Source organism: Prionailurus viverrinus, chromosome A1 (genome assembly GCF_022837055.1).
Source record: "Prionailurus viverrinus isolate Anna chromosome A1, UM_Priviv_1.0, whole genome shotgun sequence".
Taxonomy (NCBI): domain Eukaryota; kingdom Metazoa; phylum Chordata; class Mammalia; order Carnivora; family Felidae; genus Prionailurus; species Prionailurus viverrinus.
The window spans coordinates 219,272,238-219,287,577 of NC_062561.1; the positions used below are offsets into that span (position 1 = coordinate 219,272,238).

The following is a 15,340-nucleotide window of genomic DNA, read 5'->3' on the forward strand; positions in this document are numbered from 1 at the left end:
ATTTCATTTATTGACTTGGTTTCAGCTGATTCAGACTGTCAGTGTCATGGACAGAGATGATCCTCCCCGAGGCCACAAATTTTTCTTTGAACCAGTGCCAGAATTTCCTCTCAATCCGAACTTCACCATTGTAGATAATAAAGGTACAGAATATTTTTAAAAGTAAAATTATAAGGCCTTATGTTCTAAAATTAAAGACTGGACTGAATTGTTTCCCCCACTTTTTTTTTTTTTTTTTTTTTAGATAATACAGCAGGAATCATGACTCGAAAAGACGGGTATAGCCGCAACAAAATGAGCACCTATCTACTACCGATTTTAATATTTGACAATGATTATCCAATTCAAAGCAGCACCGGCACACTCACTATCCGTGTGTGCGCTTGTGATAATCAAGGAAACATGCAGTCCTGCAATGCAGAGGCCTTGGTCCTCTCGGCAGGTCTCAGCACAGGGGCTCTGATCGCCATCCTTCTCTGCATCATCATACTCCTTGGTAAGCTCTGCCTCTGAATGTTCATTTGACTCAAATAAGTCTCTCCTGCACTGTTCAGTGATGGGGCTACTGAAAAGCACACTTCTCTAGAGTGAAAGATTGACATTTTTAACTCTTTATTGAAATTGTTCTTTCGACTTGAAAAAAAATCTAGTTGTCTCTGAGGATAGGACTAGCTTTCTAGAGATGGAAAACAGAGCTAACAGCTCATGCCATATACATGTATACACACACATTTTAAAATCTATTTTGTATTATACTGTTTAGTACTAGCTAATCATGGTCACTGTTCTCAGGACATTTACTTTTACAACTGATTTACTTTTTGTATCAACTCCATAAGATGGATACTCTGGTTCTTCTCAAGGAAGACTAAGTAACTTACATAAATTCAGTCATTTAGAAAGTGTTTTAAATAGCGTTCAATATATTAGTCTATTTCAGAATTCTCCTTCTAAACCATTATTCTCAAAGTCAAAGACTACCTTTACAAATAATATAGCTAACAAATACCGAGTTATGTATATTAGACACCTAGTTGGCAAATGCATTTAAATTGTCAATATAAGATGAGCATTTTATTGATACAATTTGAACATAGGTGCAAATTAAAGGTTTAAGTTCATTTTTAAAAATATCAGTATGGCATTGTGGTCTACGTAGTCCTGCAGTATTTTCTAAATAAAGTCATGCTTGCTATAGCAAATGTTTGATTTGAGCATGCCCTAACAGGACAACGATTTAATTCAATTAAACAGTTGTTCCACTGTAAAACATTCCCCCCAAAATTGTTTCCATCAAATATTCATCCAAAATGCTTATGCTTAGGGCATGAGAGCCAGCCAAATTTATGTTCCAATGCTCATATGTGCTGGCTCCTTTTCACCGCAAATCCTTTCAAGCAATCTGGATGAAATCCCTCTGGCCAGATATCCTTATGCGACTTCAGTGGGGGATTGATAAAAGTGAGGGGAAAACATTTGTCTCAGTTCAAATGATCCAACTATTTAGAAAAACATTTTTTCAGGGTGCTTTAGAACATACATACACCAACACCAGTCCACATCTCAGAACTGCTGCTAGAAATTTCAGCTCTTCTGTAAAATATTTTTGTATCCCCATGAAGTATCAATTTTGGCTTACCTTTCAGCTAAGTGCTACTGATATTATATTGTTTTATTTGGTCACATAGCTCTACCTTCCTAATTTAGAACAACATGGAAATATGCATATTTTAAATTTGACTTTTAAATTTCTATATTAAGATAATACACACACAAAGACACGCATGCATACATGAGGAAACAAAAGTGCCCCCTAATAAGCTTACATACTATGTCTTATGACACTAAATTGTTTAACAGTTTTTTCGAAGCAGAAATCCTACAAGTTGTTTCTTTATTTTGAGAACTCGGCCACCTTCCTGCCCTATACAATATAGAAGGCACACATTTCTTGTTTTCCACCTTCCCAACCGATTGCATAAAGATGGAGGGATTTTCTATTATTTTAGTTAAAATTGTTTCTAATTCAGAAGGTTTCATTATCAAAGTTCCTAAAACATTTTTTTCTGTGATTTCATCTTTTTAAAAAGTTTTTGTTTGAATTCCATTTAGTTAATGTACAATGTAGTTTTAATTTCAGGTGTACAATATCAACACTTCCATACAACACACTGTGCTCATCACAAGTGCACTCCTTAATCCCCATCACCCATTTAACCCATCCCCCCCCACCACCACACACAGTTCCCCTCCAGTAACCCTCAGGTTGTTCCCTATAGTTAACAGTCTGTTTTATGCCTCTCTCTTTTTTCCCATGTTGATTCCACATATGAGTGAAATCATAGGGTATTTGTCTTTCTCTGATTTATTTCACTTAGCATAATACTCTTTAGCTCTGTCCACATTGTTGCAAATGGCAAGATTTCATTCTTTTTTATGTCTGAGTAATATTCATTGTGTGTGTGGAGATATATATATATATATATATACACACATACATATATATATACACATATGTATGTGTATATATATATCTCCACACACATATATACATATGCATACACACATACATATGTATATGTATGTATGTATTTATATGCATGTATATACATATATGTATGTATATATACATATACATATATACATACATATATACACATATACATACATATATATACACATACGTATGTATATATACATATATATGTATATATGTATATGTATATGTATATGTATATGTATGTGTATATGTATGTGTACATATATATACACATATGTATGCATATATATACACATATATGTATATGTATATATATGTGTATATATATGTATGTGTGTGTGTGTGTGTGTGTATATATATATATATATATTTATCTTCTTTATCCATTTATCCATTCATCTGTGAATGTACATTTGGGCTATTTCCATGATTTGGCTATTGTAGGTAATGAATTAGTATATTTGTATTCTTTGGGTAAATATCTGGTAGTGCAATGTCTGAATCATAGGGTACTTTTATTTTAAACTTTTTGAGAAACCTCCATACTGTTTTCCAGAGTGGCTGCACCAGATTGCATTACCACCAACAGTGCAAGAGAGTTCCTTTTTCTCCACATCTTCACCAACACCTATTGTTTGCACACACTTACTAAATTTCTATAGTTAAAAGAGTTGCCTCTTTGCAAGACAGTGATATAGCATGGACAATAATATCTCAGACCTACCTTTACAGTTTGAAGAAATATAGTTCTTAGAGTTTGTCTATGTTACAAGGCAAAGTCGAGGATTAAAACCTGATGCAGGACTTTTAAACTGTTTTAGTTCCTTAGACACCTTGGGATCAAACTATGGGAACTATTTAGAATAATAAATTAATAATAGGATATATAAAAAAAAGGAAATATGTTTATCCAAATTAAATAAGAAACAAAAGCAAAATGTGTTTAATTATTGTCATATGTGCCTTATTCTAGTGCAAGTCTAATGATTATTTAAGATATATCATAACTAAAATGCAATATAAAATTTCTATGATTTCTGTTGGTTTAATAGTCACACATACTGTTACTATCACTACAGTACTTGTATATTCTGATATTCATAATAGAAATACTAAATTCTAGTAATAGATTAATAAAAATAATGACATACATTTTTCTATTCATTATCTTTACCTTTCTAAATTCCATTCACATAACCTCAGTCTAGGGAAATGAAGCAGGTAATTGTGACCCAACAAAGGAGAAAAAACAGAACAGGTTCCAAGGTCCATTTGTGGGAGTTAATAAATATTATATTAGCTAAGAACCCTTAATATAATTTGACTATGTTGTTCTTATTTTATAGTCAGAGTTTATAAAAATTTTGAGGAAAGTAGAGAATTTATAAATTAATTCAATATTAATTTATTAAAAAAAACTTTTTTCTACTTCATGATTCACTAGATTGGTGGATTTCAGATCTATGCTGAGTTAATTAACTTATGTTCATCCTTTAATAGGGGAAATAGAGATAGGTCTCATTTTTATTGAATAGTTTTTTGTTTTATTGTCTCTAAGATGATTCTGAATATAGCTCAGCACCCAGAGCCTATTCTATGGAGATTAACTGAAGATGTTACTAATGATTTTTTTTTATTCTTTCTACCAATTATTAGGAGCTAAGGAAAGTGTTTTGGCTGATATGACAATAGCACTGGGCAGACTTTAATGGAGTTACAAGAAACTCAAGGGCCATGGTGAAGTGTGGTTTCAATGTAAATGAGTTTGCTTTGTGTGATTTCAATACAAAAATCAAGAAAAGAAATGATAGATTTTTGAGCCAACATGTTCTTGTTTTTAATAAAACCTAAATAGTATTAGCAAAACATTTAGCTGCCTAAATTAAGGAAAAGCTGTTTTTTATTTCTCTCATGCAATGTCTAAGTGTGTTCTGGGAAAGTTTGTCTTTATTTAATTTTTAACTTTTCTTATATACAAAATTAGGAACTTGTTCCATTTTCAATGAAAAATTTATATTTTGGAAATTATGTATTTTTTCTTACTTTTAAATGTATTTGTAAATCGCAAAATGTATTTATTTTACATACAGACATTCATTGTCACATATATGCATATGTTACATTTTAGTAACATAACAAAAATAAGAAAGTATATTTCATGTGGGAGTTCACAATTAATTTGATAACACAAGTAGATAAAAAATAAAACGATACAGCAAATAGAGGGATTACAAATAACAGGTCAGCCAGAAAGTTCCAATGTACTTCTATAAGTCAAGGAAATCCTCAATAACAAGATAATTAGTCTGAACTATCTATAATCTGAAGTATCTTGTAAGATGAGTACAGGTTAAAGATAAGTAAGAATTTGAATTCCATATCAGAGCTTATAGAGTGATGGCTCAGATTTTAGGTAGGCTTTCAAAACCAGGTCCAAAAAGGAATTTAAATAGATAAGAGCTATTAGAAGGATTAGATCAGTAGCACATATATATTTTTGTATATATTATATACACACATATATTGCACTTTTATGTATATATGCATGTATATGAGTGATGTTTTGCATATATTGAGTCATTAAGAAACTATTAAATTATTGCTCAATTTATCTTGGGCTAATAATGAGTGTAGCTTTCGAATTTTAGTATTTTTAAGCAAGTTTGCTGCTGGAAGGAATGAGATATCACATAATTAACAGCTGGCTAAATGAATTAGCCATAACTGAATAAGGATTTTTCAATGCCAGAGCTCTACAGGAGAGTGACTCTTGAAAGTAAATAAATGGACTGTAATATCTGCTCTTTTATCAATACAGGACATTTACTCATTGGCCCAAGGCACTGTGTAGGATAGTCACTTTTTATCCAAACAAATCTTAGCATCTCTCATACCACACAAACTTCCCTTTCCAAAATGTGCTATATTTAATTTAAACCTGAACCATGGAATCTCACTATTTTCTCTTTGTTGTTGTTGTTGTTCCAAAGGGTGCTATATTTAATTTAAACCTGAATCATGGACTTTCACTATTTTCTCTTTGTTGTTGTTATTGTTGTTGTTATTATTAATAGTTTTAGTTGTGCTGTTTGCTGCACTGAAGAGGCAGAGAAAAAAGGAACCTCTGATAATTTCAAAAGACGATGTCCGTGACAACATTGTGACCTATAATGATGAAGGTGGTGGGGAAGAAGATACCCAAGCTTTTGACATTGGCACCTTAAGGAATCCAGAAGCAAGAGAAGACAGTAAACTTAGAAGAGATGTAATGCCTGAAACTATTTTTCAGATAAGGAGGACTGTGCCTCTGTGGGAAAATATTGATGTACAAGATTTTATCCATCGAAGATTGAAAGAAAATGACTCAGACCCAAGTGCACCACCTTATGATTCACTGGCAACATACGCCTACGAAGGCAATGATTCCATAGCCGATTCACTCAGTTCTTTGGAGTCTCTCACAGCCGATTGTAACCAAGATTATGATTACCTCAGCGACTGGGGACCTCGTTTTAAAAAGCTTGCTGATATGTATGGGGGTGATGACAGTGACAGAGATTAAGAGTATCGTATGACTTGATCCATGTTAGTGGAAGTACGCTTCTTGTTACTAGATTGAGTGGCCTGCATTCTCTTCCTTGGAGGAAATTTTTTAAAAATTGAAATTACAAACAATACGTAGGTGTTGTCTTAGTAAGGGTTTGCTTAATCAGTAAGTTTCTGTGAATGACTATGAATGATATAGATTTTAAAAAAAGTAATAATAACCAGTTCACTCTCTTTGCCTAGCAATCTCTGAATGAAAGTATATCACATCAATAATCAATACAAATTACATAAAAGGCTTTTTGTGCCTTTCCTTAAATATAAAGACTTTATAAATGTTTTCTTAACTGACTTATAGTCACCTTTACTATTAAACATTGTGCAACTGCTTTGTAAATTAATATGAAAATATATCCCTAAAGAAATAGGAATGACTATTACTGCCATATTTATTTAGTTGAAGAATGTCTTTGTGTTAATTCATTCATATTTTTATAAATGTATATTTATATTTTTGTATTTTTATGAAATAAACTAGTATTTATAAAAATAAATATCATTTTATTTACTTCCTAGAAACAGTTCTGATCTCACTGATAACAGAATTTTTTTACATCTTTATAGACAAAACACAATTTACTCAGGGAAAAAACAGCTAAGTTACTGTATGTGATTTGGAACTAGAATGTAGCAAGACTATAAAAGAGCTTTAGTATAAGATATGATTTTTTGTTTCTGCCACTTGAATATGGACAAATGCTTATTCAACCACTGATATCTACCCATCAATAGGATATGAGACCTTTGAAATATAAACTATTATAAATATACTTGTGAATGATTATGGTTTTTATATATTTTTTTCTGTAGAATCAGCCAGTGAATTTTATTTGAGAGTATATGAAGTATGTGTAAGAAATGTTATGTGTATCAGGGAAAAAAATGTAAATCACTCTTTCTCCTTCAACAGAAGTTTTCAGAATGAAAAGGAATAGTTCTGATTTTGTTCTCCTCATCAGATAATTCATGGAATATAAGCCAGGTGACATTTAAAATGAGTATCAACAAACTAGAGGGTTTTTTTTTAATTTAAAACTTTATTGCATAGATTCAAAGTCACTGTATTTGAGGAAATCTTGAAATAACTGGTGACATGTAGGCTAAAGATTAAAAAAAAATTAGGGAATGTGTGGTTTTACTAATGATTGGGATTGTAAAAAAAAAAATATGTTTTTGGACAGAATTTGGACCCTTTAAGACATGAGAAAGAGGAAGAGAGTGGCAGAATTGTGCATAATAATCATTAGCAAATCTCTGAGACTGCTATGCAGAAAACCTGCCTCGGTTTAATCTGAAGAATAAAACCTAAACTAAAATATGGAAACTTCACAAGGAGATTGCATACTATTCATTTCCTGTGCCATGAATTATCTTTTGTTTTCTCTTTTATTATTCATCCTTTAAAAAGTAAATATCATACCCAGGGTCATTCTTAATGTGGAATTTATTTAGAAATTTAACACTGACTAGTCTGTTACCAAGCCTTTTTAAATAGCAAATACCAATTATAGACAAATTTGTGTATTCTGTTACTATGTTATAAAATTTTCAAAGACCATTCAAGAACTTTAGCACCAGTAGCTGACACATATTACAGAATTAATTTGATGCTAAGAAAATAAAATATACTTTGCAGTAAAGAAAAATTTGAAATTTTTCTAATCATTGGAATTTTCCAGAAAACAGAAAATTTTTAAGTTTTAGGTTTAGTTTAGAAAGTTGTTTTTTTTTTTTAACTTTAGAAAGTAATTAAGTTTTCCCATTGCTAGAGCTATTCCAGCATGAATCAGACAAATATTTGAGGAGGATAACGTTGAGTGGCTTAAAGCAGTCGGCAAAAATGAATTAGATATCTATTAAACTTCTTATCACTTTATTCTATAATCACTAGAATAAGTGGCAAGAAGTAAACAAATTAAGAAGAGGCTATAATGACTGTACGTGTAACAGCTGTATAGAAATGAAGAAAAAATCATGTTGAGTCAGAAAAGGGGAATTGGTAGTTACATTGCATACCTGGGTTTACCACACTTCAAATACTAAGCGCATCACAACAAACCAAGCTACCTGTAAGTTGTAAACCTACAACTGCAATGAGGAAATCATATTAATACCACATAGAATAAGACATTAAATTTGTAAGCTTTATTATGAAGAAATATTCATTTGATTACCATTTTTCAGCACTTTAATAAAACTGGTTTGAGTTCTCCCTTTTCTGGATCTGAGAATGACTGATATACTGATGTCTTTGTGAGGACAGAACTAATAGATTTCATACTTAATAAGTATATGATTGTTTTTGCTATCAATCAAGGAGTCCTATTTGGTGAAAGAAATTACCAGTTTCATGAAATATTAATGCTTTTCATAATTTTCTAATAATCTATGAAATTCCTGTAGTAGGAAAATGCATTTAGAAGACTGATCAGCTTTTTTGTAAATAAAAAAAAAAAATTTCCTAATTGAGAAGTAAAAAAAAAAAAAAAAAAAGAAAGAAAAATATAACTTCCCCACCCATACCCACACAAAAAATAGAGATAATAATTATTTACTCTATTGTGTTTGGATAATTTTATTTCATTAAGATGCACACAATACAGGGGCGCCTGGGTGGCGCAGTCGGTTAAGCATCCGACTTCAGCCAGGTCGCGATCTCGCAGTCCGGGAGTTCGAGCCCCGCGTCGGGCTCTGGGCTGATGGCTCAGAGCCTGGAGCCTGTTTCCGATTCTGTGTCTCCCTCTCTCTCTGCCCCTCCCCCTTTCATGCTCTGTCTCTCTCTGTCCCAAAAATAAATAAACGTTGAAAAAAAAATTAAAAAAAAAAAAGATGCACACAATACATTCAATAATATTAGTTTCCAACACTTGATTCTCATGGGACTGAGACACTGGTAAAATCTGAGGAAAATTAATTCTTAAAGTGTGTTTACTTTCCAAACAAAATAAATTAGTTAGCTTTGACTGTTTAAACTTAAGATAAAATTGAAGCTAGTTGAGTAAACATTTTTTTCCAAATATAATTAAAACAATCATTGTTTTATATATTCAATAAATTCAAAATAATATATGTCTATATTTATCTCTGAAGTTTTTTTCCGAGAGAGGAACCTATCTACATTATTTGCACTTTAAGATATGGACTGGGTGGTAGTATCTTCAATCCTGCTCTTAGACACGTGAAATAGATTCCAGTCACTTAAAAAAGTCAATTTAGTAAAGAAAAGAAAACAGTATTACCAACACAAAGCAGTAAAAAAATAAGGGGAAAAAAATCCTACCATAGCCAGTGGTTGAACTGACCTCAGTTGATTATTCCTTCCACTTTGGCGTAACCACTATAGCTGGCTGCCAGGATCCTTTATTATATTGGGTATTCTTTTATTTTACTCAGCCTCCCTGACTGGCTTCTTCCGTCTAACTCTGTATTTTAGAGCGGACCAAGCCCTCTTTTTTCTTTTCTTTTCTTTTCTTTTCTTTTCTTTTCTTTTCTTTTCTTTTCTTAACTTAAATTCTGGCTCTTGATGATCTATCCACTTTCCCAGTTTCTATACATTTTTACATCAATATCCATATGAACATATAGATATATCAATATAGAGATAAATTGAAAATTCTCAAACTTAGACCTCCATCTTTGGAGGTCTACAACCCACTATCTTTGCTTCATTCCTATAATCCAAAGATATTTCAAATGAACTGTTCTAAATTTCCACATGAAAGTTTAATGAAGTGGGATATGTCCAAATATTAACCTCTAATTTTTGCCCCCAAAATCTGTTCTACTCTCAAAGTGGCCCAAGTTGATGGAAAAAAAAAAAAGACCACAACATCTTCCTACCTGTCCAGGTCAAAAATCTTGTAGTCATCCTTCATTTCTGTTATTCTATAATCCTTCATAGGCTATACTTTAGGAAATCCTATTGACTATACCCTCAAAATCTGTCTGGTATATAATAAATTTTCATCACATCCCCGGCTACAATCCTGGCATTTTGTGCACCTGGATTATTGCAGTATACTTCTAAGAGTTCTTTCTTATGCACCTTGGCTCCTACCATCTATTTGAAAAGACTGAAGAGAGAATACAGACTGGTGTGCATTTCTTTTTCTTCTTTGTTTTCTCTTCCTTCCTTCCTTCCTTCCTTCCTTCCTTCCTTCCTTCTTCTTCCTCCCTTCCTTCTGTTTAATTAGGTAAGCATGAACATCTCATTTCTCTATTCAAAACCTATCAATTGTTCTTTACAGTGAAAGTCAGTCCTCACGAAGTTATCAAGTACCCTTTATCTCTTTGATCTTACTCTCCTCTAATTCCTTAACTCATTTCACTTCAGTTATTCTGGGCTCCTTGTTCTTCCTTAAAAACACTAAGCATTTTCCCTTTGCACTGATCACTATCCTTGAAATTAGTTTTCCCCAGATATTCATGAAGTTAACCATTAGAACTTCTTTCCAGTCCTGTTTCAAACGCCACTGAAAACTACAACCCCCAAAACCCATTTCTCCTTTCCCGATTTATTTTAAAATAAATATTTTCCACAGAAAATATCACTATTGAACACAATGCATAATGTGTTTATCACTTAGTTATTTCATTTGCCAAATTCTACTAGAATGATTGTTGGTTCACAAACTGGCCCTTCCACACACAGGGCAAGGGGAGGTGGAAGAAGGAGGAAGGCCCCTCCAGACTGGCCAGCGGCAGGTTTAACAAGCAAAGGAACTTGCATACGAGGCTTGTCTTGAGCAGCAACAGGACAAGTTACATTTCTGCACCTGCCAGCCAGAATCTTAAAAGTTTCTCAAAGGATTTAACTGGATTCAGTCACCTACTCCGCCTAGATGGTCTCCACAGCTCCTTACTCTCTCAAAGGTGCAACACTGAAACAGCTCCTAGTGTGAGAATGGTGGGCAAAATGTACATTGCAAGGACAGGGGAGGGTTGTGAGGAGCTTCTGAAAGCCCAGGGTCTAGTTTTGGGGTCAACCTGAGGTCTCAGTGACCTCTTCCAACAAGAATTCTTCCCAAATCATAATTTGTTAACGTGCAGCAAATACTTGTTAAAAGTTAAGTGACATGCTCAATATTTAGATACGATACTTTTCTTAATTTGGTAAAATATTATCAACACATAGGACATTTAAATAAAACAAATGTAATCAAAAAAGAATTATACTCAAATTCATAACAAAGTATATGCCTTCAACACAGTATTGATTATAGCCTAGAGTATTAAATCTAAGTACTATATGCTGAATTCTGGTTGATCATGATTAGGTCACTATTTAAAAAGATCTTTTCAAAATTACAGAAAGCATGACTAAATTTTTTCCAGTTTTTAAAAAAGCCTCCCTAAATTAAAATTGTATTCAATGATCCGTGCTTCTAAAAGTATACGGTAATGGGATTTTACTAGATTTCAGGCCATCAATTCTAAATGCCAGAATCAAAACACAAGCCAACACAAATAAGAATCAAAGAAACAGCCTTCTCTGTGCAGTTTTAATTATCTTTATAATCACCTAATTATTGGATTGGTTTTAGCCCTCTTTTCCCACATTTGGATAATATTTTGTGAATAAAGGCAAGCTGAACAACCTATGAAAATGTTTTCTTACTTAAATATGTTTAATTACTTTCCAAATTTCAGTAATGATGTGTGACTATTTTTTAAAAATAAACAATTGTTTGGGGGTGCTTGGGTGGCTCAGTCGGTTAAGCATTCAACTTTGGCCTAGGTCATGATCTCACCATTAGGAGTTCAAGCCCCGCATCGGGCTCTGTCCTGACAGCTTAGAGCTTGGAGCCTGCTTTACAGTCTGTGTCTCCCTCTGTCTCTCTCCCTCTGCCCCTCCCCCACTCTTCCTGTCTCTCTCTTTCAAAAATAAATAAACATTAAAAAAATTAAAATAAATAAACATTGCTTAGTAACAGTTCATATAAAAAAAATCAGCTATTTAAGTCATTATGTTCAAACTAGCAATGTACAGACATTGGGCCTTATCTTACCTGCAGTCTTTGTTATTGTTGTTGTTTGATGGAATATTATTAGCTAATATAGTGTTAAAAAGTACAACAAACATCACCATAGTATTACCAACATTTAAAGACCAAGGTATTTCACCTATACATAATTCCCTATGGATTTTCCTGTGGAATCTAGTAGTGAAATTAGGTAGTTTTCTGCTATATTTATGTATCACTCAGTAAATCTCACCAACTGCCAGTTCATGTCTATTATTTTCTTATTGTTTCTAAACACATAATTATGTAATTTTGATAGTAGCCATTTTTCAATAACATATAAATATCTTTCACAAATATGTGGCTTGCATTTTCACTGTAATTAATTTCAATGTAACCAAAATTATGTATACTATGAAGTTAACCATTAACTATGTCTTATGGTTTCCCTGCAATTTTTTGCTTGGTTTTCTATGTATCCTTATTACTAATTCAGCTCCAAACTCTGTCAGTTGTGTAAATTTTCTCTCTCGAGATTCAGAAGCACAAAAAAAGTGGAGAGCTAATTTCATCTCCTGGAAGAAATCTTTCCTTCAGTCACTGAACTGCTCTACTGAGTGAGATTAACTGTCTTCTAAGCCAGATGCATCCTGGTACCTCCTCCCACCATCTACCTGGGCATTCCCTGAGTCTCTCCTCCAGAACTGGAATCTAGAGTCCTATGTCCCATGTCAAACACTTTGAGTCTTTTTTTCTTGTTCCTTCTCCCCACCATGTTTAGGATAATTTTGTCTACATATCTCTTAAATGATGTTACTATACATTTGTGTCTAATATTATAGTTCCATTGTGTTTTACACAAACAGAAATGCTTTAGTAATCACTTGTCTTTTTGCTCTAACTGTATTGGTGTCGTGAAGTTTCACTAGTTTGAAGGAAGTATTTCAACTCCTTGGTCACCAGAAATTTCTCCAAGGACATTTACACAGCAGCTTCATTAGTTTATATGATCTGCCTATTCCTCATAGGCATTAGGCATTTGAGTTTATAACAATGTTAGTATACAACCTTGACCAGAATTCTAAAAAAAAATTATGAATCCTATTATCAATAAATCTTATTTATTTGATTTTAATTATTATAAATTTAGTATATGATCATTACTTATACTAATATATAATAGCCTCACATATATGCATTATCAGGAAATACATTTTGGGTAGTCATATTCTTGAAATGAATGTATAAACATTCAGATCTGGTTTTGTCTGTTTGGTTTTATTACGCCAGTTCAAGTCTACCTTTCAGTGTATATAATCCTGAAAAATGCATTTAAAACCCTTCACATACTTGGAAATTCAGTATGCACACATTGATTTAATAATCAAGTACAACATGATCTAGAATAATATGCACAAAATATCAACTAAAGCCAAATAAAGTATGTATCTTTATATATTTATTTGAATCAAATGTTATCTTAATCAGAGTATATCACATTTATAACCTCTCTCTACTACCAGCTTTGTAAGAATGGTTCAGTTGTGTGGTCTGTTAGTTTCAAATTTATTTTTTTTATAGGAAACATATTGGTGCCTTTTTCTATTAATTACAGGAATAGTATACTGAGAAAAGTAATGCTTTTAATGGAAGGTATTGATTCAAATTATAATTTACTTTTTTCAGGATGCTATAGCAACAAAGAAACATCACTGATAAAATCTTATGTAAGTTAATGATTAACTTATTAATTTTATAAATCCCAATTAAATGCTAGGATTATGTGAATCTAGGTGAAAAAAAAGCAAAAATAGTACAGCGCAGAACTCATTTCTTATAAGACTTCAAAATTCAATTCAATAGACAAAACATTAACATGAGTAACTAAAATATAAAGTAGTATGTGATTAAGGCTTAGAAATGGTATAAAAAAAAGGGTAAAATAGTATTTCTTGGCTTCACATGTGTTTCACAATTATATCATTTAAAAACTGGTAAACAAGAATTACTATATCCAGTAAAAATCAATCAAAGTCACCTTTGAATAAAATACGGTAAGGAGCTGTTTCTACTTAATTTAACTCAGTCAATTTTGATATTAAAATTTAAGATCACAGTGTAATGAGGACACAGATACCATTTTTTGATATTTGACTACTGAGAGCTTTAAAGCCTTACCCTTCCCTCTTTTCCTTGAGCCCCAAGTCTAGACAAGCTGATAAAAGTCTGGGTGTTCCTTCTTCGGGCACAGACAGGAAATTCAATTCACATACGTCCTACCCATAGGAGCAAAGTTTCATCTAGCCCCACCCTCTAATCACAATAAAAACTTAGCCATTTTGGAATTACTTGAGAGGCTTCAGTGTTCTCCCAAGAGGTGTCAATCATATAAACAATAAAGCTTTTCATACCTTATTGGTGTGTGTGCATGGCATCTTTGGTCTCTATATTCAAATCACACTTTGAGTGGGAGTCCATCTACCTGTGCAGAAGACCACAAGAAACAAATTACAATTAAGTTTTAGACATCTAAAAATGGTAGTTTGATAAGGTTAAAAACACATAAAATATGATTTTATAAACATTTAAAATACTCTAAAATATTTCACAGATATTTTATAATGGTCCTCTTAATCATGAAATTACTCAAAATATCATTGTATTTATTTATTAAATGCAATAATTTAGTATAGAGCATATTTGTGGTTTCAATTATAGGGTAATGCACACTTGGTTATTGATAGACTAAGTAAGTTGGTAAATAGAAGAAGAGAATAGCTACATTAAGATGTATTTATGCTCCCATGTGCTAGGCGCTGTACTCAGCATTTTACAGGGATTACTCACGTAAGTCTCAAAAATCTTTTGAGACAAGTATTATCCTTCTCTTTATATATAACAGGGAGCTAAAATTTATTTAAGGTTAAAGGTTAGTAAAATATGAAGAAAAGCTTTAAATCTAGGCAGCCTGACTCGATATGGTAGGCTCAGCTTTTTAACCAGTATCTTATATTAGGTCATCATTTTATGAAACAGAAAGCATGGTAGTAGCATTGAGTTAGGAACTTTTAATCATATATTTGTCTCAGAAAATATCAATCATATGCAATTTGATTAAAAATATAATGAAATGGCTGGCTCAGGCAGTAGAGCATGTGACTCTTGATCTTGGGATTATAAATTCAAGCCCCGCATTGGGTGTAGAGATTATTTAAAGATAAAATCTTTAAAAAATAATAACAAAATGTCCACTAACAATTTGGGGTTTTGA

At 32.4% G+C, this 15,340-nt stretch overlaps 1 protein-coding gene across 3 annotated transcripts in view; it reads left to right on the forward strand.

Annotated features, from left to right (window-relative positions):
- CDH9 (cadherin 9) overlaps nucleotides 1–6,062 on the forward strand; it is an 88,506-nt gene extending 82,444 nt beyond the window's left edge. For all 3 annotated transcript variants that reach the window (XM_047862011.1, XM_047862020.1, XM_047862024.1), the window contains 3 exons: nucleotides 26–143; nucleotides 245–496; nucleotides 5,575–6,062. In XM_047862011.1, coding sequence (XP_047717967.1) covers nucleotides 26–143; nucleotides 245–496; nucleotides 5,575–6,062 — 858 coding nt within the window. The remainder of the gene's footprint in view (nucleotides 1–25; nucleotides 144–244; nucleotides 497–5,574) is intronic.
- The last annotated feature ends 9,278 nt before the right edge of the window (nucleotides 6,063–15,340 follow it).